At 48.3% G+C, this 17,931-nt stretch overlaps 2 protein-coding genes across 3 annotated transcripts; both read left to right on the top strand.

Annotated features, from left to right (window-relative positions):
• Positions 1-1,132: 1,132 nt before the first annotated feature.
• Positions 1,133-1,976, top strand: MIURF (mitochondrial elongation factor 1 upstream open reading frame). Its single transcript, XM_076337500.1, has 2 exons — positions 1,133-1,252; positions 1,591-1,976. The coding sequence occupies exon 2, from the start codon at positions 1,617-1,619 to the stop codon at positions 1,827-1,829; it is 213 nt and encodes a 70-aa protein (XP_076193615.1). The 5' UTR covers positions 1,133-1,252; positions 1,591-1,616; the 3' UTR covers positions 1,830-1,976.
• On the top strand, positions 1,926-12,054 carry MIEF1 (mitochondrial elongation factor 1). Of its 2 annotated transcripts, XM_076337477.1 has the most exons (6): positions 1,942-2,000; positions 2,868-2,990; positions 3,190-3,338; positions 3,491-3,671; positions 6,228-6,490; positions 7,594-12,054. In XM_076337477.1, exons 2-6 carry the CDS (start codon positions 2,900-2,902, stop codon positions 8,398-8,400), a joined length of 1,491 nt encoding a protein of 496 aa, XP_076193592.1. In that variant the 5' UTR covers positions 1,942-2,000; positions 2,868-2,899; the 3' UTR covers positions 8,401-12,054. The 2 variants fall into 2 exon arrangements, with proteins under 2 accessions (XP_076193601.1, XP_076193592.1); XM_076337486.1 differs by lacking the exon at positions 2,868-2,990 and having other exon boundaries at positions 1,926-2,000.
• The last annotated feature ends 5,877 nt before the right edge of the window (positions 12,055-17,931 follow it).

Below are 17,931 nucleotides of genomic sequence, written 5' to 3'. Positions count from 1 at the left end.
GAGCCCTTGAGACTTCCAGACCAGGCCCTGGGGTTCCTTGGAGGGAAAGGAGCTTGAATATGGTAAGTTACTCTGTAAAAAGCATCAGGGTAGTCAGAAGTACCTTCAGACACGCAGGATTAACCCACTGCTCTCTGCCTACCCTGAAGCACCAAAGAAACCTTCTCTATTTACGCCCACGTTACCCCAGACAGGCAGCACACACAGCCGGAGACAACCGTGACAGCCTGTGCCGTGGATGTCAGCTCACTGCAGCGTGCTGAACTCTCCCCTTTATCACACGAAGCCGTTTGATGGCATTTAGGCCTGTCAAAGCCAGAACGACAAAAGAAAATACCTATTAGTGCCCCAGCTGCTCTGGGCCGTGCGGAGCACACCCGCAGGCATGTGGAGCCACCAAGGCCGACAGCCCAGCCCGTTTCGCCACAGCACACAAATCCCGGGCTGCTAACGGGACCTTCCATGGAGGAACAAGCCTGGTGTCCAGAGGTGGGTTCAGCGCGGGTGCCCACCCCGGCCTCGAGGGCAGCTCCAAGTCTACGGGGGAAGGGGAGACTCCTGTCTCCGCCGTGGTGACAGCTCAAGCCAAGGTGGGAAGCGGCTCCTCCACCCTGGGCTGTCCAGGCGCAGCCTGGGTCCCTCCAGGCCGCACCCTGGGGGTCCCACTCGCCCCCTGCTCCCCTCAGCCCTTCCCCACAGTCTTTCAGGGTGTCCCCGGCCCCCACCCTGCCCCAGCCTCTTCCCCACAGCCATCCCCGCTGAGGAAGCCGCCTCAGTCACCGACGTCGTCACCCCTTGAGGGGCACGGCCTCCTCCGACCAGACCAGCAGCGGGACGAGCCAGCCCCGTCCCCGCCCCAACCGGGAGCAGCTGGGGGCGGCGGTCCCCCTCCCCGCCGGCAGGGGGCAGCCTCCCGGCGCGGGCGGGCGGCGTGGAGGGTCCCCTCCCGCTCGCCGTACGGCGGCGGGCGCGGCGCCCCGCCGGCAGGGGGAGACAGCGCCGCGCCGCCGCCGCCGCCCCCCCTCGGGCGCGCGCCGGCCGGAAGTCCTCCGCCGAAGGGACGGTTTGGGCCCCGGCGAGCTCGCGCTATGATTGGCGGGGCCGGGGTCACGACCCGGAAGCGGATCGGCCATGTTGCCGGGTGACCCCGGGAGCGGTGCCGGGAGAGAGGCGGTGGCGGGGTCCGCCGAAGGGAAGCGGCTGCCGTGAGGGACCCGGAGCGCCTCCCCTTCCCCCTCCCCGGTCCTTCCCGGTGAGCGCGATGCGGCCGGTCCCCGCGGGGCCTCCGCGGGCTCGACCCCAGTCCGGGACCCCGGCGGGGAGCGGGTGCTGCGAGCGGCCCTGGGGCGGCCCCCGTGGGAAGGGCCAGGCCGCGGGTCCCGCCGGTTCCCCCGCCACAGGGCGCGCGGCCTCGCGCCCTTAGACAGCCCGTTGTCCCCGGTGCGCCGTTAGAGAGGCTGTCCCGTCCCTTCCCGCGCCGCGGACGACGGCGGTCCGTGGGGCCAGGCATGGAGGGGGAGGCGGCGGCCGGTGCGTCCCTCGGGGAGGGAAAAGCTGACTCGGATCCCGCACTTCGTCACCTCTCTCTAGGTCGCCTGTCCACGCACCCGTCCCCCATGGCAGCGTGGTCCCGGGAGGCTGTCCTGACCCTCTATCGGGCTCTGCTGCGCCAGGGCCGTGGGCTGCGCTACACCGACCGGGATTTCTACCTCGCTTTCATCCGCCGCGAGTTCCGCAAGAACCGGGAGCTGCAGCGGCTAGAGGACAAGGAAAGACAGTTGGAGAAGGGGCAAGCTTTCCTGCAGAGCAAACTCGGGGGCCTGGTTTAGAGACTCCCTGTAGCTCCTTTTGGCCCCTCTTCTTTCCAAAATCCCCTCGCCAACCAAAAAGAGATGATTAACGCTCCCTGCCCGCCACGATCTTGAAGAAGTCTGGAAGGTGCTTCCACAGGCACACCAGGAGGGCTCTCCTGTTCTCTTTACAAATGCATTAGGTCACAGGTAGGTCATTTACAAGGATATAACCCTGCTCTTCATGGTACTATTACAGTTAACTTTGTGAAAGTGTGTTTTTTTCTCCCTAGGGATGAGGAGTGACTGGGTTCCTGGTTCATTAAGGCAGGAACATGCCCCCTGAGATTGTAGCTTGGCCTTAGAAAAACCTAAGGGCAGTTTTAAACCACCCAAGTCAGGCAGGCTCTGAACCTTTGAAACTGACTTAGAAAACAGATCTCGAGTCAAGTTGGAAGAGTTTCCTGATGTTTTCATGTAGGTTCACTGAGGATCCACATACGGGTACAGTGGTGACAAAGTGTGTTTTACACGTGTAGTTGCCCAGGGAGACTCTTTAAACTTAAATATCGAGATCAGGTTAAATGGGAAACGGAGCAAACAAAAGTAGGTGTGTAAGAAAATATTAACGTTCATGTTATACATGACTTGTATGAGAGTCAAAGCCACCAGCCTTGAGGGCAGGAATAAATGTCCAGTGAAAGCAAGGGAACTGTTCCCTTTGTGGTGCGTTGTGGTCTCTACCGTTCATTGTTGGATGTCTTTGAAGTATCTGGGACCAGCCATTGTCCAACAGTGAGTCTGGGAGTGGATGCTCTGAGACTGCCTGTCAACTCTTGGGAAGATTCTGATTTGTTACAGGCAAGCAGTTGACCATCTCTGCATCGCCTTGTCTGTGAGCAAAATTACACGCATTAGATTGAGAATAAGAAAATAAATTGGCATAAAAAAGCTATGCTTTGGTTGAGAAGCACAAGTTAAAAGGAAAAGACCTGAATGGTCATAGAGTTTTACATAATATACAGAATTTTATTGCAAAATATTGCTGAAGTAAATCTTACTTTCTTTTTTAAAAAGCATTAGGTGATTGCGCAATTAAACCTGCTTCAATGATTAGAAGCCCCACGTCAAATTCGGGATGTTTCTCTTCAGGTCATAAATGGAGCTGGAAGCAAAGAAATGCTGTCATTGCAGAGCTTGGTCAGTACTGTTCTGGCATGTCTGGGAATAAGCAGCTCCTCGAGGGAAGATAATTAAAGAGGCTGCAGGGTTAGGTGGTCCCTTCCTATGGCTCCGTGCTGAGACCCCAGGAGCCGTGAGTGTGGGGTGGAGGAGAAGGGTGTGAACCGTTAGGGTTGCGTGTTTTGACCCGTTTGCTTAATGCTCCCGCTCCTTCCAGGTGCGATGGCAGGCGCTGGGCAGCGCAAAGGGAAAAAAGATGACAACGGCATCGGCACAGCCATCGACTTCGTGCTGTCCAACGCCCGGCTTGTGCTGGGTGTGGGTGGAGCAGCTATGCTGGGCATCGCCACTCTGGCCGTCAAACGGGTGAGCGTGCGGGACAGCAGGGTGGGACCTGAGCACGGGGGCACTGGAAAGGAGTGGGAAACAAAAAGACCCAGGATGCTGGCACTAGGCTGGGTAAAATGCAAATGTTGGGCCCTCAACGACTCAAACTGTGCCTGGTGATGTTGCTTTAGATGTACGACCGGGCAATCAGTGCTCCCAGCAGCCCCACTCACTTGAGCCAGTCGGGAAAGAGAAGCTGGGAAGAGCCAAACTGGCTGGGCTCCTCCTCACGCTTGCTGACCCAGGACATGAAGAGTAACCTCAGCCGCTCCCTGCAGACCCTTCCCACTGATCCTTCAGCCACAGAGACAGGTAAGGAGCAGGGTGATACTCCTGCATTGCAGAATCACCCAGGCTCATAAACCCTGTATTCATTTAAAGGAACACAGGAAAGAGTCTAGCCCAGGATTTTGATGTTTTTCTTTTAAGCAGGTCTACTGGTAACTTCAAGAATGAGAAGTCAGATTGGGAACTAGTGAATAGTAGTCATCCATTTGCATTCTTCATTCCTCTCATGACGTCATGGTCTTAAACTTTATTCTCCCTCAGTCTTTTCTCTTTCAAGCTGAATACTTATCTGTGTAATCTTTCCTCAGAAAAAGCCACTCCAATCCTTTGAATGTCTTTGTTGCCTCTCTTTGGACCATTCCAGTTTGTTTGTGTCTTTTTAAGAGGGGAACAGTCGAATTGTGAATGTACTAGCAATTTATAACAGTATTTCCTATATTATTTCTACCATTTTCCTAATAATTTCTGTAACGCTGTTTGCCTGTTTAGTGCTGCTTATCGCTGAGTTTGTCTTCATCAGGCTATAAAAAGTGACCTTCAGTTTTCTTTCTGAGTGGGATAATAAGTAATTTAGAGTCTGTTAGTGTTTGTTATATGTGTTTGGTTGGGTTTTTTCACCGATTTTTACTTTCTATCCCTGGTTGCTTCGGGAGATTTACACTTAGAGATTTAAAATAAAAATCAGGATCAAGCTTTTAACTTGATTTCCAGATTCTCTGCAAGAAAGTCAGCTTCAGGAAGGCAATGGATTTTCTGCTGAGGCAATGTTAAATAACTAGACAGCTGTGTTAAATGGGGTCTAGATCATTTGATTGGAGTCCCCAAAGATGAGGATTGAGGAATAAAACCATTGATGACGGCGTCTTGCATTCTTGACTTAAATTAAAACTTAAGATGGAAAACCAAGTTTTTTCATGAACAGGCAATGAAGTCTGGTTCCCTATTTCCTTTGCACACAAACTCTCAAATCTGTCCAAAAGACCCCAGTGGGACAAGAGACAGCAGCTGCTGAGGTTGGGCAAGATGGGTCTGTGCGCAGCTTGATCAGATGCTCTGCGTGTGCTGCGTGGCCAAATGCCTGTTGCCAAACAAATGTGCAACAGCTGATTGCCTTAATGGGGCCACTGACTTGGTGGTTTCTCCTGCCTCCGTTAAGTACCACAGCCCTTCCAAAGGTGTCGTGGTTTAACCTCAGTCGGCAACTGAGCACCACGCAGCCGCTCACTCACTCCCCCCACCCGGTGGGATGGGGGAGAGAATTGGAAGAGCACAAGTGAGAAAAACTCGTGGGTTGAGATAAAAACAGTTTAATAATTGAAATAAAATGATAATAATAATTATAATAATATGATAATAATAATAATACACAAAGCAAGTGATGCACAGCACAACTGCTCACCACCCGCCGACCGATGCCCAGCCAGTCCCCGAGCAGCGGCCCCCCCAGCCAGCTTTCCCCAGTTTATGTACTGAGCATGACGTCACATGGTAGGGAATGTCCCTTTGGCCAGTTTGGCTGTGCCCCCTCCCAGTTTCTTGTGCACCTCCAGCCTTCTCAGTCAGTAGAGCATGGAAAACTAAAAAGTCCTTGGCTAGTGTAAGCACTACTTAGCAACAACTGAAATATGGGTGCGTTCTCAACTTTGTTCTCATCCTAAATCCAAAACACAGCACTGTACCAGCTACTAGGAAGGAAATTAACTCTATCCCTGCCGAAACCACGACAAAAGGTCTCTTAGATCTGTAATTCTCCTTAATTCTCAGTAATAACTTCTGAAACTCTTGGTCCATATTAAGAGAAGTCTGAAAGATAGATGGGAAACATTGACTTATTTCTTTAGGAAACCAGTCAGAAAAAAAGGGGTTTAGAGAATCTGTGCAGGTTAGACATTGCTTAATAATGCAGACGGCAGCATAAAGCATTGTATTGCTGATATGTGCCGAAGACTGTGCTCTCTGCTCTTTGGCCAGTGAAAGTTTGAGGGAGGTTTTCACTGGGGCTATGATTGCTTGAGCTCTGCTGGCCCCAAGATCTGTCAGCTCACCATCCTGATAAGTGTTGATCGGAGTCCTGACAACTATGTCATTTCCAAGTGGCATGACCTTCTCAGATCTCATACCCTAGTAAGGACTGGGTTTTGCTGATAATTTATAAAAATCCATTCTAATGTTAAAAATTTAATGAGATAGCAATGGTTGTTCAAGAGTGTTTTATCCACTGGTTTGGCATCATGTTAAAAGCTTCTGAACTGGTAACGATGCTGAATTTTTGATGAAATTGAACTGAGGTACTGCCCACGTAGCCATTAAAATTACTTCCTTGTACACGATGTTAGTCTTGTTCTAGCTAAATTCCAAATCTAGTAATTTGTTTTCATCTGGTTTGATTCTTGTAGTAGTATCTTTTGGAAGTTTCTCAGCACCTCCCTTTTGACTGGTACCTCTGTAAAGCATGCAAAATGTCTGCTGAAAGCTTTTTGAGACCTAGGAGGCTGCACTTTGCTGCTGCTGATTTTCTTCTGCAGATCAGTTCACACTGAAACACTGCAGATGATCAACAGTTTTCCTGCTGTCTTGCAGACTTTTTCCGACCCACAAAGCCCAAGCCATCTGCCAAGAGGAGTCAAGTGGAGCTGAAAAAATCCCGCCTTCGTCTGTCTCTGCAAGAAAAGCTCTTTGCTTATTATCGGAGGAAGGTAGCTATCCCAGCGGATGAGCAGGCCCGGGCCAAGCAAGCAGCCGTGGATATCTGTGCTGAGCTGCGCAGCTTCCTACGTGCCAAGCTGCCGGACATGCCCCTGCGTGACATGTACCTCAGCGGCAGCCTGTATGATGATCTGCAGGTAATTCCTGGGGCCGCGTGATGGGCCATTATTCAGAAGGCTGACTAGGCAGGGGCATTTCAGGCTTCCCTGTTTGCAGTGCTGGCTCAGCGCAACATTCCTCTGTAATAAGGCTCTTGGTGTCGCCTTTCCCACCGTGGAGCCAGGCGTTGATTTCTGCAATACTGTTTGAACAGGCATGACCAGGCTGCTCTGGCTTTGTCTGCAAAGAATTTGCTTTTTGCTGTTGTATTTCTCCGGATTATCTCAGCCCTTCTTTCCTTCCCCTCTGTCTCTCCCTTTAGCTGTGTTTTTCTTGCTGTTTCTCCGGTAGACCTCTGTTTTCTATCTGTCCCTTCTGTCTCCTTCCAAATACATGATATTCCCTTAGAACTCCTGTGTATTCATGTAGGTCTTCCCTACTCTTTTTTTTAATGCATGTCAGACCTGGATTGGACAGCAGTCCCTGCTGCATATCTCCCTGATGGCAAGATGCCCATGGCTATAGTGAGTGATTCAGAGGCACACTTTTTTGTTTGAGTCAGAGCTCTGGAATGGAGTGTCAAGTGTCCAGTGAAACTTAGATCTGGGGTCTTAATCACATTGGTGAAAAGGGATCTTTTAATGACCTTTTTCCAAACAATGTGGCAGACCGGGTGAGTGCAGTAACTAGTTCTAGCATGGGATAATTAAACCATGGCAACTTAAGCTTGTCTAGAAACTTAATACTCTACCTCCTGTTTCAAATTATCATGTGGTGTTGCTGTGCCCTGGGCCAGCTGCATCTCACATCCAAGGAGTGGACTTAGAGCAATAGGAGGCAAAATGATTCATCCATGTGCAGTCCATGTCAGGTCCTGAAGTATGTAAAGATCTCTAAATAGTACATACCGTATAAGCACTAGCTTGGGTTATACCTTGGCGTTATCTCACTGACAATGGGAAATAGTCCTTCAGAATGTCTTTTGACAAAGGGAGGCTGTGAATCCCACACAGAGAGGAGAGCAAGACAGCTGAATCCTTATTCCAAGTTCCTTTGAACAGAAGGCTATCTAAAGGTGGTGAATAAAACTGAGTGTGGAGAGAGAAAGCTTGTTCTTACCGACTTTTCTCTCTTGTGAAAGGTAGTGACAGCTGACCACATCCAGCTCATTGTGCCTCTGATGCTGGAGCAGAACCTGTGGTCGTGCATCCCCGGGGAGGATACTATCATGAACATCCCTGGCTTCTACTTGGTGCGTCGGGAAAACCCAGAGTACTTTCCCCGTGGGAGCAGCTACTGGGACCGCTGTGTGGTGGGAGGTTACCTTTCACCCAAAGCTGTAGCAGACAGCTTTGAGAAAGTTGTAGCTGGCTCCATCAACTGGCCAGCAATTGGGACTCTCTTGGATTATGTGATCCGTCCAGCAGCTCCCCCAGCAGATTTGACACTGGAAGTCCAGTATGATCCAGAACGGCATCTTTTTATTGACTTCCTACCATCCCTGACACTGGGTGACATCATCCTTGTGGCCAAACCCCATCGATTGGCCCAGAATGACAATCTGTGGCGACTGAGCCTGCGGCCAGCAGAAACAGCTCGTCTCCGAGCCCTGGACCAGTGTGATTCTGGCTGCCGTTGCTTGTGCCTGAAGATCTTCAAAGCAGTATGCAAGTCAAACCCAGCCCTGGGCCACCTCACTGCCAGCCAGCTCACCAACGTCATCCTGCATCTATCCCAAGAAGAGTCCAACTGGTCCCAGGACATGCTGGCTGATCGCTTCTTGCAGGCGCTGAAGGGGTTGATCCGCTACTTGGAGGCAGGTGTCCTCCCTAGTGCTCTGAACCCCAAGGTGAACTTGTTTTCAGAGCTCACTCCCGAAGAAGTGGATGAGTTGGGCTATACCCTCTACAGCTCTCTGTCAGAGCCAGAGGTCTTGCTGCAGACGTAACGGGGCCTTACCTGGAGGGAAGTGTTGAAAGGGTTTAGCCAAGGTGGACTTTGATTACTGCGAAATATGTCTCCTCCACTTCTCTCTCTCTCTCTCTCTCTCTGTCTCTCTCTCTGTCTCCTTTTGGTTCATTATTATTTCCTGCTGTGGAGTTGGTGCTCCCACTGAATTTCTTGGTGCTACTGGTCCATTTCCACCATCTCTGCCCCAACAGGTACCCATTGGCTAGGGAAAAGAGGCTAAAACTGCAGGTCCAAGATCTTCGCATAAATTCTGCTTATGTTTAAGTGTCTACCAAAATATAAACCAAACTATGCACTTCTTTGTCCTGTAGTACACTTACTGCAGCGAGTCCATTTTGGTCTGAAGAAGGTGGAACTGGGCTGGTAAATCCAGTGATGATTTTAGCAGACTTGCATTGAGGTCCTTTCCTTTCCTCCAGTCTAACTTTGCCCCATGTTTCTTTTTCCTTGCTGTACCACACTGTCTTGCTCCCACACACACACTTTTTTTTTTTTTTTTTTTTTTTGGTCCCTTTGACCTGGTCGTGCAGGGCAGACTGAGTGAGATGTTTTGGATAGGGTTGTTTTTTGTATTTCTGAGTAGATAAATGATTACACTGGCAGTATTTAGGGCTGTAGAGCTTGGAATAGGAGAATGCCTATGCCCACGGGTCCTGCTCCTACGGAGCCTTCTCATCCTTTGCAAGCTGGGTTCAGGAGTAAGGGCTGAGGCTTGTCCAGTCTGCTGCAACACAACCTCCAGTGTGGGCAATTCTCACTGAAGCTGTCCTAGGGGGGGGAAGAAACCTTTGTGGTCTGGCTGTGTGATGAGGCCGAAGGAGCAGGGCTTGCCATTCCTGCCTAGCCAGATCTGCTGGGTGTTGCTGGTGGGAATGGCCCCGGGAATGGAGAACAGGGCGGCTCCTTAGATGACTGGCCTAGAGGAAGAGCGGCTGATTATGGGGGAGTGGGAGACACACATGGGAACGGGGATTATTTTTTTTCATCTTTTCCCCAAGAGCTTATGGCTGTTCTGGTTTATAAGAGGTGGAAGCAAGACTGCGTGCCTCAAAGGGCTTTGTAATAAGCACATGTAAGCCAGATTCTCACCAGCTATAAGTCTGTGAAGGTGATAGGACTGAACTGGTGCCATCAGCAAGGTTCTGTCCCATACACTGACATTAGGGTACATATGCAGAGCTGGCATTCAGAGATATGTTGGCTTTGCCATCTGCTCTCAGTATGTGTTTTAGTCCCCTCCCCAGCCACCTCAGAACTGAGGCTGTCCATCCCCTTCCTCATTCCCATGCGCTGACTTTCCAGTGCTCCCAGTTTACAATTACTCTTAGAAAGCTGGTGAGGGCACACCTTCCCATTCAGTCTGTTTGGACCTGTTGGTAATGCAGTTCTGCCCACTCCAGTTTACGGCTGCTGTCAGGTCGTTCTCCCTTGGCTGTCCTCCCATCTGCTGCTGGACTGCGGTATGGGTTTTGGGGTGCAGCTCCTGCACTGTTGGTGTCTCCTACACTAGCCACGTGGACTCTGTATACTCTGCATTCAGCCTTCTGGCCTCCTGTCTTCAAAAAGGGGAGGGAGGGTGTCATCCCGAGTCTGGGGTTGTCTCTCTCAAAAGACCAGTGCAGCTATTGTTACAGAAACATACTTTTCTTTCCCCAGCTTTAGCACCTTTTTTTTTCTCCTTGCTGTCCAGCCTCCTTAGCAAAGGGGGGGGGGGGGTATTGTGGCAGCAGAGTTTGGAGGGAGCAGGAATCCTTTTCTCCTCCCTTCCTCTCAGGACTTACTCCCCTTTCACAGAGAAGTTTCAAGGTGAGTTTCAGGAGTGGAACCATGGAGGGGAGTCTTTAGCCCTTGTTTTCTTTTTAGAGGCAGTGCTGGTGAGATGAGGGAGGGGAGCATCTTTCTCGGACAATCCGTCCATTTTAGCCCATGTGTCAGATAGTATTCCGTATACAGTGATAACGCAATGTTGCATTTTAAATTATTTAATCCTTAGGGTACTGGTATTTTCTAGACTGCCAGATGTGTACTTTGAAGTTTGTGTGTGTATTTAAAGTCTGTAGTCTATAAAAGGTTAACAGAAATTCCATTTGTATGATTTTGTGTTGTAAGTTTTGCAGCAGTCAGTGTTGGTCAGCTGTTGATTGCTCTTCACTCTGGTTCCCAGATTTTTTCCCCTCTTCCTTTCTCTGCCCTCCACTGCCTTTCTGGTGTCAGCCTTTCTACCCTAAAAGCAGACAGATGAGACTTTGGAGCCTATAGGCTATTGGGGGAAATTCCCCTTTCTTCTAATTACTTGAAGGTCAACAAAAATATTAAAATATCGGGGTTGTCAGGAGTTCCCCATATGTTCATTTCTTCAGTGTGATCTCACCCTCACTTGGTGCTGACTCCAATACCATGGTCTTCACACAGAATTGAGCAGCAACATGGTTTGGAATGGTCAAAACTATAGATACGAAAAAGGTGAGACATAAGCAGGAGGAAACCACTGTCTGAGCTGGCTTGAGAACAGTTGCCGCATACATATCTGCATATAGAATATTTTATGTGAATGCTTTTACTTCTTCCTGGCAACCTAATGAATTAATATTTTATGGCCATATCTTGCTGCTATTGAGCTCAATTTGTGTATCAAATGGAGACTGAAGCTGCCTTTTTGCCTTTTCTGTAGACTTTGTTCCACTTCACTTGACTCACTTCCATCATTTCTTCCCTTCAGTTTTTTCCCTCCTCTGAGCTAGCCACAAGCCCGTTCTCAGGAGGCAGATGCTCACTTCCTACAGGCAGCCACCACAGTGGGCAATAGCTGCCCCGGCAGGGGCAGTCTCAGCAAAGGCCAAAGATGTAATGGGTCACAGGGACACTGCAACTATGAATATTTCAAGAGCAGGGTCAGGCATAAGGGGCAACAGAGGCAGGAAAGAAGGAGCAGGGTAAGTATGCAGGAAACTTACACTAATGGCTGTACCCAGCCTGTGGATCAAACAGACCGTTGCAGAGTCTTTTGAACTGGCACCTTTCAGTATTAAATGCAGTACACATGTTGACATACAGCCTGGAGGGTTGTCTTACCTAGAGGTAGGCTCCTTCCTAGTCAAAGCTGTAGCACAGAGCAGGAGGACCTAAAGCTGAATGTGAAAAGGGCAGCTCCCGGCCACCTTCCTGGCAGAGCGGCTCAGAGACAAGTTGATTGTAAGAGGCCCAGAGCGTGCTTTTGGTTGGTTGCTGCCTGGGCTCCAAGAATGCCTCGGTGCATTCTGCTATAGCTTAGCTCACGCGAGCTTCCCACGAGATTGTCGTCTTGTTCCCTGTAACTACGGGGTGAGGACCAACTTGCTCAGCAGTGGGGTTTCACTGCTGCTGAGCTCCACCGCTAATCCTTCAAGTCAGATGGATTTCTTTTCCGGTGTTTAAAAGCCATTATGGAAACAAGAGGTTGCTTTCTGCCGCCTGGTGAGCTGCCATCAGGGCCCTCACTCTTAGCATGTGAGTACTCTCAGTGAGAAGTGAAGAGATGATGCCCCATCTCTCCCAGGCCTGGAGGCTGTGGATTTGCAAAGGGGAAAGTCTTAAGTGCATGGTCTGTGACAGAGTGCGTGAAATTCTGAAATAAAATGACTTTCCACAGTAACCTGGTTGTCTCTGGTGTGTTTATAAACAAAGGAGCATCTCTGCTTTTGTCTCTGCATCACCTTTATGCTGACATAATTCTGCACCACACCAGTGCTTGGGGACTGACATGCCCCTTGCTGATTCACTGCTTTCCCTTTGCGGCTCTGGGTGCTCAGCGCTCTGCAACTTGCCTTGAGAGAGCAATCGGCTCGTTACTGTGGCGTGCTGGCTCCTGGCAGCATTCGCACCAGTCACAAGATGATGTGTAATTATGGCACTGTGCCTCCCATCCTTTCTCCGATAGCCTGCATGCCCGGACAGGCACCTACCTTTCATGTGGCTCCGCAGACTTCACAGGCTTCTGTGCCTCTTTTAATGCTAAACTTTCCTGTGCAGACTCCCCCGCCCTTGCTCAGTCACATGTTGGTTTCTACGTGCCAATCCTCTCCCCTGCCAAAGGTGCTCCTCTCTTATCCAAGCATCAGCCTTGAGGCAGTGAGGAAGCTGCTGTGCCAGGAGCCTGTGTCTGGTGTATTGAAGCTCTTCGCAGTAAGACCCAGTTTTATGTGCCTACTTGGGAAGGTGGGGCGGAAGTCTTGGACATCAAGTAAAGCACGAAGTGATGCTGTTTTTGATGGATCCTAGGCTCCTTAATTCTGGGAAGACGTGCTACAGTGACAACATTGTCCTGTGAGACTTGTTTTAACGAGGACTCGGCAATTAACATTTAACTATTTTGGAGGATATGTTATGATACATCTCTAACTTTTTTTTTCTGATACCCCTTGCCTGTGTTGTTGTGTTTTGTTTTTTTCCTTTAATCTGTTCTGTGGTAGAAACAGATCAGATGAGATCAAGCACATTTCAAGTCATATGGAGTCTTACGGGAACAGCTAAAACAAGCTGCTCTGTGGAATCTGTGCCAGGTATTACCCCCTCAAGTTAATGCCCTTGGAAAGCCTAGAGCTTGCAATACGTGTTTAATGTATGCAGTGGTTTGCACCTTTGCATAAAAGCTGTCCCGGCATGAATAGGGAGGAAAGATCAAAAGATACAGGTTTGTTTAATGTAGAGAAGAAATAATTGAGGGGAGTCATGATAATTATTTCAAGTATGGAAAAGGTTGCTACAAAGAAGAGCAGCGTAAATGGTTCTCCAGGCTGCAAAGTCTCAGCATCTCTTTTGTTCTTAGCCTAAGGAAGAAAGAGCTTAGGAGGAAGGTGAATTTTGGAAAAAGCAAAGTATTTTGTGTACTTTGTTATATAACCACAGTCCTGTCCTGGAAATGAATGCAGCTGAGCTTACATTTTACTTATTTTTGCATCTGTTCATTTTAAAAATAAATAAATTCCAGCCTGACTATTCTGTAGCTAATCTTAGGCTGGGGGAGAGAGGGTGACTGTCCCCCAGATTTGAGATTATTGTGCTAAAGTGTTGAACTGTATGATGAATGTTTTTTTTCCCCAAAAATACTTAATCACCTCTGTGTTTTTTTAAGGTTTATTTTAATATTCTAAACTCCAGAAAAGCTGCAAACAGCTGCTGCTTTTTAAATTTATTTTCATGGAAAAAAGAGGAGCCTCTTCCAAACGAGGAGTTTCTCTTCCAGATAAGGTAAAATATGTTGGCCCGCTACCCGCGCTAGGTGTGATTCAATGGCTCCAGCAATGGCTCCAGATCCCTGAATCTGGGACTGGATCTTGAAATGTTGGGCTTCATTCACAGATGCAGCAAGCAAGAAATAGGAGATTCTCCCTCCTACCAGTGAAACCCAGTATTGGCTTCCAGCCTTAGGAGGACTGCTGCAGTCTAGACACTTGGGGAACCATTTGAGGTATCTGGATTTTATCTTTATCCTTGTCAGGCTGAGTTATGATCTGAGTTTATGATCTGAGGGATTCAAGAAATCTCCTCCTCCTCCTCCTCCCTTTTTTCTTTTTTTTCTTTTTTTTTTTTTTTTTTAAGATTCAACACCTGCTTAAAATAGCTCTCATATAACAAATGTGTCCCCTACACAATCGGGGATAGCACAGTATAGAAGTTTTACTAGCATGCTCTGAGAAGGACAGCATTATTCACAAGTCACAGAGCCAGAAATGTGGTGGTGAGCAGGCTAATAATACCTTTACAGTATGTGATCCTGTGGAATAATCTTGCAAATGGTAAGGCAAAAGAGGGTGGTCAGACCAACAGGTAAGGCAGGGAAGATCTGAAATCATTCTGTACATAGAAAGCGTTCTTGTTGTCTTACGAATAGCAGGAGCGTGGGAGACAGTTTGGCTCATGGAACTTAAACTTTTCATGATCTTAAGCTTTCCTAAGGAAAGCTTTCCAGGCGGAAGTCAGTTCTGAATAAAATCACTTTAAACACACTAAAAGTCAGATTGATTTTTATTTTGCTGCCCTGGTTCAATTTCCCTGGCTCCGGTGGCTAAGCAGCTCTTTGATCTGTCTATTAACACTCAGTGCTAAGCTTCTCAGGGGAAATATATATATATAAAAATTCTAACCACATTCTTCATGAAAAGCCTTCTCCATAGGAATAATGGGCAAAAGTTGCTTGCTTGAGTTTTCGGTTTTGTTTTGGATTTTCTTTTTTTAGGCAACAGTTTCCTCAGTTCAGCGCAAGCCCACCCCTTCCCCTGCCTCTCACTGTGGTAGAATTGTCACTGTTCCACAGAAGCACAGGGGCGATATACTGTCCCATCAGACAGCCCACTACAATGATCCCAGTCCTGTAAGACTCTCTTGTCTCAATCTGCTCCGCATTGCAAAGGACAGAGACCTAAAAGGCAACAGGTGCCGGGGCATAGATGGCAAATGAGGGACTGTGTTGGCTCTTTACCTGTCCCATGACAGACGTTACTTCAAAACTCGTAATGCCCTGGCAGGCTCCTTAACCCCTTCGAAAGGCAAGAAGCAATCATTCCTGGAAGCAGTATGGCAGAGTGACGTTTTTGCCTTCAAATTCTTGAATTTACTTAGCACAGAGGATAGTTACGGCCTTGGACATAATAACTACCACCACTTATATAGATAATATAATCTGAATTATGTTCAACTCCTGGTTGTTTATAACAGTGGTGATATGCTGTCAGAGGGCCTGAGATACACTGAAGCAAAGGTAGTACAAGACGCAGTAATCCCACAGGCCACAGAGCCGCAGCTCCCACGTTGCTTGTTAGAGAGCGTGTTGGCAGGGGTCCCAGCTTCCTGGCATTCAAGTGGAGGGTGGTTTTTGCTGAGGCAAGCGTGTGACCAAGGCACAAACCTTCTCTTTTCCAACTCACTGCCTGTGGCTGTGAGAGAGACAGTAGAAAGCATCTAGTCCAGTGCCTTCAATGAGCTAGTGATTTGGATTAGGAACCTTTTTTCTCCTTTTTTTTTTTTTTAATTTTGTAATTTCTTTCTTATGTTAGAAGAGAAAGTTAATAAAAAGAAGAGTGATCCATCTTCAGTCCATCACTTTGCACTGCAAAGGAAGATGCTTGGTGTCATCAGCAGACGGGACTCCCAAGGCTTGTGGCCTGGGACAGACTTCACCCTTTAGTGGTCAGACAGAGCATGCCTTACCTAGGGGAGACCTGCATTTCTGATAAGCGCTCAGCATCCAAATCAGTCTCACTGAGACAGCATGACTAAGGTGAATGACTCAAATGTTACCTTCCTGAACAGTGCCTACATTGCCTCAGACCCAGAGGAGATGCCTACCGTCATCGCAATCCCAGGACAAGGCCTCAACAAAGTCTCACCCTCTGAGTGCCAAAAGAGGAGGCCAGCAGTACCTCCCCAACAGAGGTGGGTTGCCGTGGCTGGTTCCTCGGGCAGACTTAGCTTTAGTCTCAAGCCAGCTCTCTCAGCAGTCAAGCATAGAAACCTCCTCCTCCTAAGAGAACTGCAAACCTCCCTCACCAAGCGCCACAGTGATACCAGTAAGAGGGGCAGTGGATTGAGAAGCCACAGCACCTACTCAATACGATACTTTGGCCACAGTGTCTTCTTTGGGGACTATTATCCAGCTTGCCCATGGCCAGTCCCCCTATAACGCATCTGAGGAGGCTCTGCTGAGGCCACCCACAAGCCCATGTGCAAGTGCAGGGAGCAGAGCAGTCTCAAAGTCTTCTGAAAGAATCTTCTTTCTGACATCGTTTGCCAAATCTCCTAACACAGAGACCTTAGGAAGGAAAATGACAGTCATTCAGGAAAAAGCTATAAACTCAATGATATCACAACTTCATCAACATCCGCCAGGAAATTCTCTCTCCTCCTCTGTAAACAAGTATATATTAAAACAGATTGAAGTCTGCTGGTAAATTCCAGCCACCGAGCAGCTGCTGCCTACAAAGAGTGGAGAAATATTACTGAATAATGTCTGCAGTGTTCCTCCCCAGGGACCTGGGGAGCTACAGCCTCAACGGTGATTTATCCCCAAACGAGTTTCAGAGCTTCATCTGAACTACCTGGTTTGTCAGTGTTCCTGCTGAAGCCGCCTGCCAGTATCAGAGACAAAGAGATCTCACACGCACACAAGATATCCCCAGGATTCTGTTTTATTTCATTAATAGGGTATACCCATTCACAGTCTCTCTTCCTGGCCTTATCAAGACACTCTGAAGTTACGTGCAGTTAAAAACAAATCCCCAGATGGAGCACACAGAGCATAGTCTGGTATTATCAGCCTTTCATTGTGCATCCCCCTTACTGAACAGAGAGGCTGAAAGAACTCAAGCTCAAATATTTTTTCCACCTGCTTCAGACGAAGCTACTAGTTTAGATGCCAGGTTCAGGAGTGCGGCATAATTGCTGTTCGGACTGATACAGCAAGGAGTCCTCATTCTGACACGTCTAAGGGGCACTGAGACAGTGAAAGACAAATCCACTGAAGTGGTGACGGGCTGTTAATTCACACACTGGTGTCTGTGGCTGTCTGAGATGCTGCAGTCTCATAATACGTACCTGCTTGTCAGGCCTCAGCTCTTGCTAACTCACACTGCTAGAAAGGAAGGAATGTGCATTGCCACTCTCCTCTTCATCCTTCTGCACAGAAAGGCACAAGGCACCTGGCGTGTGTGACTCCAGCAGATGCTGATAACGTACAGATACATACATTTTGATGTGCCCTGAACACACAGTCTGCAGTGGGGGTCACGTTAACTACGGCCCTGTGAAGAACAAGAAGCCATGAGATATGTTTCTGATCTTTTATTGCTTGGACAACTGGAAGGCTTTTGTTTGTGTGCTAAACTGCTCCCGTGTGTGCTAATACACATGAGGGATTATTCTTGACCCCCAAGTCCTTTCATCATAATAAAACAAGGCTGGACAATGAGAAAACCAAAAAAATCTCCCAATGGTCTGAACAAAAGTCAGCACCCCCTCCTCCCCCCCTTCATCCTCTCTTCCCCTCCTTCACATATTTTTTGCTAAACATCATTTTCAACCAGTTAAAGCTTTGCTCAGAAAATTCATGCTTGGGCAAGTTACAAGTTAAAACTCACCTCCCTCTTACCAGATTTGCACAATGTTTTTACTTGTGTGGCAGCTGGCCACAGCCTGGCTGATTTTGAGTAACTAAGCCTCTGGAGAGCCGTATTTGGTGAGCTATCAGCATGTGCTTGGCATGCCCACATTTGTTCAGTAAGAAAAATGTAGGTGGACAACCAGGATTGTTTCCATATCTGTCTAAAATAATTGAACTGTAAATTGCAAATGTAAATTGCAGATTTAATTCTTTTTTTTATTAGTCCCATTTCAAATGTCAGTGATATTTACATAACAGGATGGAAACAGAAGACAGTGAGGGGGTGGGTAAGCAATGAATGATTTATTAGACATTCCATTTGGTGTACTAGTCCAAAACAAACGAAGCAGAGCATATGGCTAACTTATCTTCTGT

This window comes from Aptenodytes patagonicus, chromosome 1, assembly GCF_965638725.1.
Source record: "Aptenodytes patagonicus chromosome 1, bAptPat1.pri.cur, whole genome shotgun sequence".
NCBI lineage: Eukaryota > Metazoa > Chordata > Aves > Sphenisciformes > Spheniscidae > Aptenodytes > Aptenodytes patagonicus.
This window is presented reverse-complemented; position numbering and strand designations above follow the sequence as displayed.

What these genes read in the sequence shown, in the direction of transcription:
- MIURF (XM_076337500.1), top strand. Translation starts at nt 1,617, where the DNA reads ATGGCAGCGTGGTCCCGGGAGGCTGTCCTGACCCTCTATCGGGCTCTG.
- MIEF1 (XM_076337477.1), top strand. Translation starts at nt 2,900, where the DNA reads ATGATTAGAAGCCCCACGTCAAATTCGGGATGTTTCTCTTCAGGTCAT. An exon ending in TGCTGTCATTGCAGAGCTTG is followed by an intron (nt 2,991 to 3,189) that starts GTCAGTACTGTT and finishes CGCTCCTTCCAG; the next exon opens with GTGCGATGGCAGGCGCTGGG. An exon ending in GCCTGTATGATGATCTGCAG is followed by an intron (nt 6,491 to 7,593) that starts GTAATTCCTGGG and finishes CTCTTGTGAAAG; the next exon opens with GTAGTGACAGCTGACCACAT.